The 9,128-nt window shown below is 46.2% G+C and overlaps 1 protein-coding gene across 1 annotated transcript in view; it reads left to right on the forward strand.

The window, feature by feature from the left end:
• Positions 1 to 7,792: 7,792 nt before the first annotated feature.
• Ndufb7 (NADH:ubiquinone oxidoreductase subunit B7) overlaps positions 7,793 to 9,128 on the forward strand; it is a 4,932-nt gene continuing 3,596 nt past the window's right edge. Inside the window, exon 1 of the mRNA XM_031340521.1 lies at positions 7,793 to 7,998. Coding sequence (XP_031196381.1) covers positions 7,887 to 7,998 — 112 coding nt within the window. The 5' untranslated portion in view covers positions 7,793 to 7,886. The remainder of the gene's footprint in view (positions 7,999 to 9,128) is intronic.

A 9,128-nucleotide genomic window follows, 5' to 3' on the forward strand; every position in this document is an offset into this window, starting at 1 on the left:
CTCTCGTGATTCCTTGGGTGTACGTCCTCCCGAGATTTGAGTGGGGATCTCCCCCAGGGGTCTTTCAGCCCCAGCAAAACACCATCCAACACAACTGAGTCTCCAAAGAACCCTTACATTTCCACTTCACAATGGTATTTTTTTATTGCACCACAGTTGTTCAGAGTGGGTACTGAGAAAGCAAACCTTTCCCTGTTCTGCTCATGCAAGTGTATTGTGAAAAATCAAATTTTCAAGTCAATTATAATTATAGGCCATGATCTAGGTAACAAAAAGGTAAAGAAAGTCCAGGCTATAAAGGACTCATTGATGCTTTATTAACTGCTCTTAAATCCATCATCATCCTCCATTTTCCTGATTTCTTTTTTACAACAAACACAGAGGAATTCCATGGTCTGGTAGACTCTTCTGTATGTTGAACCTCCAGCTGCTATTGTATTAGTTGTTCAAGTGCCTATAATTTTTCTTTGGTTGTGGATCACTGCTCTTGCCACACAGGTCTGTTTGATAACCATTTTAGGGGCAAGGATGTTGGTATATCTGCAGTGGTCCCTTTTATAAATTTGGAAACTCAATCCCTGTGACATCCTGTTTTTTGACCATGGGCACAGCTTGCAGTTGTTCTCTATCATCTGTATCAGTACCCCAGGAGCATCTAACATATCACCTCTTATTTTCTAATTTGCTGTCCCTGGAATTGCATGAATATTAATTTGATTTCCCATTATTGTAAAAGATCCCTTCCCCATAAGTTTATAGGTATGTCAGCCACATGAGGTCTCAACTTCCCTGTTTGCTCTTCTGTTTCCACAGTTAATCCATTGATCATTTTTGTCTTATCCATGATAATTTACCAATTCCTATAAACTGTGTGTAAGCCTTTTGTAGTTACCAATCTGGATTCCAAGACTTTTGGGAAAGAATAATAATGTCAGCTCCTGTACCACCAAACCTTCTATTTCAACACCATTCGTTTATACTATTAATTTGGGTCTCTGGTAATTAAACACTGTTTGCCAGGATGCATGTTTCCCAGTGCTCCCAAAAGCCCCTGTCCTTTCTATGGGAGCAGCCTTGCCCTTGATGTAAGGAAACAACAGTTGAGCAATTCTATCCCCTGCATCAACTTGCATTTCCTTTTTCACATATGCAATGATTTCTATTTCATCCTTGCTATCCCTATCTACTATACCTGGAAGCACAATAAATCCTTGAGAAGTTAATCCACTTCTTCCCAAGATTATTCCCACTGTCCCTGAAGATAAAGGATAATTACTAGTGGTTAACTTAAAACGTTCAACTTTTAGGAGTAGTGTAAGAGGCGTATCTGTGGCCAGATCCAAAGCTGCATTCCCCTTCTGAAGCATATATAAGATCAGAAAATGTTTAAGATACTGTATTTTATTTTATGGCATTGTTTCTGGCTAACTGAAAAAGCTCATGAAAATGGTTTGCCTTTCCTCAATTTCATTAAGATGTGGCAGTGTAGGTGCAATGGGCTCTATCTTGAGTCTCAGTTTCATTAGGTACCACAGGCTCACAATGAAGCAATTCCTGTTCTCTTACTTCCTTTGTCTCTTGTCAACCAGGCCTTTGTACTATCATAGCTATTTTTCTTGTTGTGCAGTTATTTTTCAACCTTTTTTGAGAGAAATATATAAAGACTGCAATTGAAAGTAGGGAGGGGTTTACTCCAGTGGACACAGTTGCAATGGCTTTTTCAAGTAACATTTTTATCCCCTCAATCCCTACCCTCAGTCTTAAGGGATCTGAAATGGAGTTTCCCATTTTTTTAGTGCAGGAAAAGTCTAAAAATCTATCTATATAATTAAAATTGTATTTGGGGTGGCTTGCTATGATTTGCTGTCTCAAAGGCTCCTGTGTAGTTCCTTGCTCTGAGCTCGAAGCTCCCACCACCTTGGAGTCTCCTGAGTCTGAGCATCCAGCCAAACTCAAAGAACTGATTGATGCTTTCTCTGGTGATTCTCCCAGGTGAGTTTCTCCTCTGCTGCTTTCTGTCAAATGTCTCCTGTCCTCTGCAACATTTCTGCCAGATGTCCTCTGCTTTCTGCAACATTGGTAGCTTTTCTTCTTCTCCAACCATGTTGGACACCAGTTGTAAAAGTAACCTTTATTCACCAGATGTAATTGTTGTCTCAGGGGCTTTCTGCTAAATAAGATCACCCTTTCTAACTCTTTCTGAACTATGGATGGCTGGTTCAACTCATCTGTTCTGGCTTAAATTCCTCTCCAAGCTGACTGATTCAAATTGGCTTTTCTTGGCTTCTGACTGAATTGCTTTGCTTGGAAAAACTACCTCTGAACTCCATGAACTGAACTGTACTAACTGCATGAACCAAACAGAAATACAATAGCTCAACTGAGCTTAACTGTTCTTCATGAAACTGAACTGTCTCTCTCTCTCTCTTTCTGCACTGCTCTTAAATAGCCTCTCTCTCTTGTCTGCTCTCATGAGTGTTGGGCATATCCTGTCACTGACTCATTCTGTCAAATCTTTCTCTGATTTGACACTTTATCTGCCCTTCAATCAGATGTCATTTTCTAGGATTAAAGGGATGTACTAAAGATGCATCTATATCCCAGACAGGGGGAGTCAAGGTGTGTAGATTCTAATTCCAGCAAACAGATACCTCGGGAACAGAGAGGATAAACCTGCCAGTCTGAGTAAGAGTAAGCAGGCAAAAAACAAAGGCTTCTTTCTCCCACATCCTTTCACACGGGCTGCCACCAGAAGATGTGTCCCAGATTTGGAATGGGTCTTCCTATTTCAAATAATTCAGATTTGAGGCTCTTCATACCTCAAATGGTCAATCAAGAAAAATCCCTCACATTCCCATCTGCATGGTTTTAGCTGATTCCAGATGTAACGAAGCTGACAACTAAGATGGGCCATTAAAGGCAGAGAGAGACTGCGTGTGTGGCAGAGAGATAGAGAGAGAGGAAGAGAGGGGAGCTTGAGTGTGTGTGCGTGAGACACAGAAGGAGTTAGAGCAAGTGTGTATGGCAGAGAGACAGAGATTATGTAGTGACACAGAGACAAGAGCACAAGTGTGTAACAGAGAGAGCGTAACACAGAGACAAAGTGAATGAATGTGTCTGTGTGTTACAGAGAAAAGTGTATACGTGACCAAGAGAGTGTACATGTGACAAAAAGAAGCAGAGACATACAGGGAAGACACACATGGGAAGCTCAAATGTCCATAAAACACAGGGAGAGTCAAAGAGAATGTGTGTGACACAGAGGAATAAAGTGTGTAGGTATCGCTGAGAGAGACAGGGAAGCATGGCATGTGACAAAGACAAAGTGTGTAACACTGAGGGATAGGCAGAGGAAGATGACAGATAAGTGTGTTTAAATGTGCCAGAGGCAGTGTATATATGAGAGGGTGGGTGTATCTGCATGCATGAGTGTGTGTATGCCTATATGTGTGCCTGCGTGTGTGCCTGTGTGTCTATCTGCGTGGGTAAGACAAAAAGACAGTAGTATATTTATGTAAGACATACAGACATGAGATGTAAGAGACAAAAAGAGACAAGAAGAGAAGTGTGTGTGACACAGACAGTGTGTTTGTGTGTGATACAGAGACAAAGAGACAGTATGTGTAACAGAGAGAAATAGAGGCAGAGTGTATGCATGAGACACTGAGAGACAGAGTGCGTGTGACACAGACAGACAGAAATAGGCAGAGACACAGGAAGAGTGGGTGTTTGAGAGACAGAATAACATGGACAGAGACAGTATGTTTGACAGACACAGACAGACAGACAGACAGACAGACAGAGATAAAAAAAACCTGTATATTTGTGTGAGGCATGGAGAGGCAGACATTGGAAGAGAGAGAGATAAGGAGACACAAAGAGGGTGTGTGTGACAGACAGTGTGTGTGACACAGACACAAAGACAGAGACAACCCTATTTCTGAAAACACACACTTCAGACACAGAACCTGGAGAAATGGAGCTGGCCTGAAACAGCTTCCCTGAGCACTATCTCCCATTATACCTGAAGAGGCTGTGCAAGCTCACAAGCAAGAAAAGCAGTGAATAGCTGCTGCCCAGCTGGAAAGCTTGTGAGGCACCCTATCATGACAAGGATCACGTTATACCTTGGGGCATGACCTACAGCCATCTAATTGAACTTTGGGTATGCTCAGTAGGAGGGGATCCAAGTCTAGTACTGTAGACCTAGCCCCCTACCCATGGAGGAGAACCTACTATTGAGCTTTTCCTGAACTAGTATAATTTTAACTGCATTCTAAATACTTATACTAATACACTAAGATAAAATAAGTTCTCATCCCTCAACAATGCTTGCTTTGCAGCAGATAGAGACCATTACAGACCTCTGTATGCAGAGAACACCTGACCACAGGATGCCCAATCTAAACCGATGCACCCGCCATGCAACCTGTACACCTAAATAAGGCTCAGGGGATGTTGTGGAAGAAATGGACAAAAGACTGTAAGAGCCAGAAGACCGGGACATCTGCTGCGAGAGAGTGGCTTCTGTACATGACAAGGAAGCTGCCTACATGAGACCTGCACAACCACACAAGTTGGTACCTGGTGAAGGGAAATCTCATAAGGCCTCGTCCCTAGGTGAAGAATTACAGGCAATTAATAGCAGGTGAGAGTGGAAGAATCAGAATATGCCAAAGTGGACAGGAAAAAGCCCGCTCAGCCTCAACCCTACACAAGGAACTACAAGCAACTAAGAGAGCTGAGTGCAGGAGAGGTGGTCTTCCTCTGGGAGAGCTCACCAATTCATCAACTGCCAAACAGTCAGCCCTCAAATTAGACATACAAGTAACATTATACAGGCCGATCAGGGTATGTTTAAGAATATATATGCATATACATATATGCATGCAATAATAATTAATGAAAGAGGCCACTAATTGGAAAGACAGCATGGAAAGGTATATGAGAGGGTTTAGAGGGAGAAAAGAAAGGGGAAAATGCAATTATAAGCTCAGAAATTAAAAAGAGTTGGGAAGTGGTGTCACATCTCTTTAATCTCAGCATTCAGGAGGTAAAGGCAGGCAGATGTCTAAGTTTGAGGCCAGGCTGGTCGGCAGAGGGAGCTCCAGAAGAGCCAGGGCTACACAGAAAAACCCTGTCTCAAAGATACAAAAAAGAAAGAAAGAAAGAAAGAGAGAGAGAGAGAAAGGAAGGAAGGAAGGAAAGAAAGAAGGAAGAAAGGAAGGAAGAAAGGAGGGAGGGAGGAAGGAAGGAAGGACAAACTAACACAAAAAAAAAAGAAAGGGAGAACATAGAAATACAAAAAGAGGGCTGGTGAGATGGCTCAGCACTTAAGAGCACTGACTGCTCTTCTGAACGTCCTGAGTTCGGATCCCAACAACCACATGGTGGCTCACAACCACCTGTAATGAGATCTGACGCCCTCTTCTGGTGTGTCTGAAGACAGCTACAGTGAATTACACCAGAGAGAGCGGGCTGGAGCGAGTGGGGCCCAGCCCCAATTAAATTAAATGTTTGCTTTGTTTCTTCACAGCAATACAACCCTAACTAAGACACTTCGGGTTTTTTGGTTTTTTGTTTTTTGGTTTTTCAAGACAGGGTTTCTCTGTCCTGGAACTCACTCTGTAGACCAGGCTGGCCTTGAACTCAGAAATCCACCTGTCTCTGCCTCCCAAGTACTGGGATTGAAGGTGTGCGCCACCACTGCCCGGCTTAAGACACCCAGTTTTAAAGTGCTGTCTCACAAACTCAAGGACCTATGCTTGATCTCAAAAAGCCATACTGTACTACCTGGTTTTTATGTCAACTTGGCATAGGTTAGAGTCATTGTGAAGAGAGAACCTCTATTGAGAAAACACCCGACCTGATTGGCCTACGGCAAGTCTGGAGTACATTTTCTTACTTAGTGATTGATATGGGAAAGCCCAACTCACTATGTGTGGTGTCGCTCCTGAGGTGGTAGCCATGTGTACTAAAAGAAAGCAGTCTGAGAAAGCCAGCAAGCAGCACTCCTCAGTGGCCTCCAGGTCGCCTCCTGCCTCAGTCTGAGAAAGCCAGCAAGCAGCACTCCTCAGTGGCCTCCAGGTCGCCTCCTGCCTCACTCTGAGAAAGCCAGCAAGCAGCACTCTTCAGTGGCCTCCAGGTCGCCTCCTGCCTCCAAGTTCTTGCCTTGTCGGGGTTCCTGCCCTGACTTCCCTGGATAATGCATTACAAACTGTAAAATAAAGCAGTTACCTCCCCAAATTGCTTTCATCACAGCAATGGAAACCCTAACTAAAATACCATGTAAAACAGATGCCAGGCATGGCAGCAGAGGAGGCAAAGACAAGAGGGTCCCTGGGGCTTATAGACCAGCCAGCTGGGGGAGCTCTGAACAGAGGTATGTCCCTGGTTGAGGACTTCACTTTAGTCTGAGTCAAATAAGCTGTCCTGGATTAGAGGAGAGAGCAAGCTAAGAGAGAACACATCCTGACAAAAACTGAGGAGCAAGGAAGAAAGCCGTTCCGTTCCTTCAGAAGCTCTGGGAAGATCCTGGACCAAGAGCTTTTAAGACCAACAGGTTGGCTCCACCCTCTCTGGTCAGGATTAGGCACTAAGGGTAGGCTTCTGTGGTGAAGCATTCATTTACCGTGTTCTAGCCCAGGGTCACAAAGTATTAATATTAGAAGAACAACAACTGGGAGGAAGGCTCGCTCAGTCATTACTATGTTTGCTTTACCAACAAAGAACTTAATTCAGAGCCGGATAGTGGTGGCACATGCCTTTAATCCCAGCACTTGGGAGGCAGAGGCAGGCAGATTTCTGATTTCAAGGCGGCCAGCCTGGTCTACAGAGTGAGTTCCAGGACAGCCAGGGCTACACAGAGAAACCCTGTCTCGAAAAACCAAAAAAAAAAAAAAAAAAAAAAAAAAGGAAGATAAAAGTTGTGCTGAGCCGGGAGGCAGAGGCAGGAGGATCACAAGTTCCCGGCCAGCCTGGGCTACACATTGCTGGGCAGTAGTGGCGCATGCCGTTAATCCCAGAACTCAGAAGGCACAGGCAGGCGGATTTCTAAGTTCGAGGCCAGCCTGGTCTACACAGTGAGTTCCAGGACAGCTGGGGCTATACAGAGAAGCCCTGTCTTGAAAAAACAAAAACAAAAAATAAAGAACTAAATTCAGTCCCCAAACCCCATGTAAGAAAAATCCTGGTGTGGTGGCACATGCTTGTAATTCCAGAACCACAGACAGGGAGCCCAGTTAAGTCTCTCAGGCCTCCTGGACAGCCTGCCTCACCTACTGGAAGAGCTCAAAGCCAGTGGGAAACAGTGTCTCAAACAAAATGGACAGTGCCAAGCCGGGCATGGTGGCGCACGCCTTTAATCCCAGCACTTGGGAGGCAGAGGCAGGCAGATTTCTGAGTTTGAGGCCAGCCTGGTCTACAGAGTGAGTTCCAGGACAGCCAGGACTACACAGAGAAACCCTGTCCCGAAAAAAACAAAACAAAAAAATGGACAGTGCCAGAGTAATGAACCCAGAAATTGACCTCTGACTACCAAATGCACTCATATACACACCTTCACATGGCTCTGGGTAGAGCATAGGGGGACACTGTCCTCCTCCCCTCTCCCTCCCCCCTCCCCCCCTTCCTCCCTTCCCCCTACCCACACCCCTACCCACCTGCAACTCCCTGGCCTGCCTGGCCTTCTAGCCAACTGGCGTTCGCCGCCCCCGCCCCTTCTCCTCCACACCACCAGGGGGTGCCAGCGGATCAAGAAGTCTTCCAGCGTTCATCTCTATGACCTCCGCCACGGGCTAGATGACCCGGAAGACACTGAAGGGGCAGTGCTTCCAGGTGGGAGCGAGGTGACCCCGACTGCTAAGGAAGGGTAAGGCAAAGTAGTCATGGGGGCGCACCTGACCCGGCGTTATCTGTGGGATGCCTCGGTGGAGCCTGACCCGGAGAAGATGCCCACCTTTCCGCCGGACCTCGGCTTTCCCGATCGCAAGGAGCGAGGTGAGCTCAGTGCGCAGGCGCGACCACATATTTTTTCACCCCCCCCCCCCCCCCCCCCCCCCCGCCCCCCGGAACTCAGCTGCCTGTTTGCAGAGGGTCGGGTCGGAGCGGTCGGGAGCGAGCCTGACCTCCTTGAGTGTGGAGGCTGTGCGGGGATGGCTGGAACAAAAGGCTGGGATGAGAAGGCAGAGAACAGGAAGACGAGACTGCCCTGGTGCACTTCGTCCTAAGCACAGCGCGGAGCCTAGGGACATATTCTTTGCATCTCCATACAGTGTCCCTAGTATTTGGTTATGTACAATAGTACAAGGTCGGGGGAATGGAGCGGTCGGTCATGCAGTGCACTTGCCCTGTCTAGTGTAATGGTGCTGGGAGTGGAACTCAAGCCTGTGTGTACTCGCACGGTTCTCGTTCTTCCTGTGTAGGAAAATCACAGAGTGACAGCTCTGGACAAAGTTCTAGTTTGGCACTTGGGATGCCCCAGGGTAATAGAGAGCCACTGGCATTGTCTTCAGGGAGCCCATTGGACAAAGCAGCGTGTCCAGGAAGATCTGGGAAGCAAATTTAAGAGTGTGGAAGCAGGCTTTGTGACAGGAAGTGGAAGCAAAGGCTAAAAGAGGCGTGTGTGAGAGACTGATGAAGCTGCACTTGTAAGCAGGGGAAAGACACAAATTACTTGCTTTACCAAAAGGTTGTAGTGTAGGCTAAAAGATGGCTCAGTCAGTACTGAACCTACAGTCCATTTATCCACCTGTCACCCTGCTTTGCCCATAGTCATATTGAAATGATAGCACTCCCTGGCCCCCTCTCTTGCTTAGCTAAACCAAAACCCTGGTAAAACTCAGCTAGCCTTGCTGACCTGGTCTCCAAGTTGCTTCCTCACTGGACCCCTTCTTAATTTGGAGTCAGACTAGTCTCTAACTCACAGTCCTTTCCTTTGGCCTCTGGAGCATAGAGGCCCAGTGTGCTCAGGGATGGGAGCCTGGATGTTACTTCTGTAATTCTTTACTGCCTCTTCATCTTAGGCAAGCTCTTGTGAGAAAGCAGGAGCAGCTTCCACTCCCATGCCCATGCATCCTCAAACTCCTTCCAAATGACTTGTCCCTAGCCTAGCAGAGTCCCCATTCCAG

Source organism: Mastomys coucha, unplaced genomic scaffold, assembly GCF_008632895.1.
Source record: "Mastomys coucha isolate ucsf_1 unplaced genomic scaffold, UCSF_Mcou_1 pScaffold22, whole genome shotgun sequence".
NCBI lineage: Eukaryota > Metazoa > Chordata > Mammalia > Rodentia > Muridae > Mastomys > Mastomys coucha.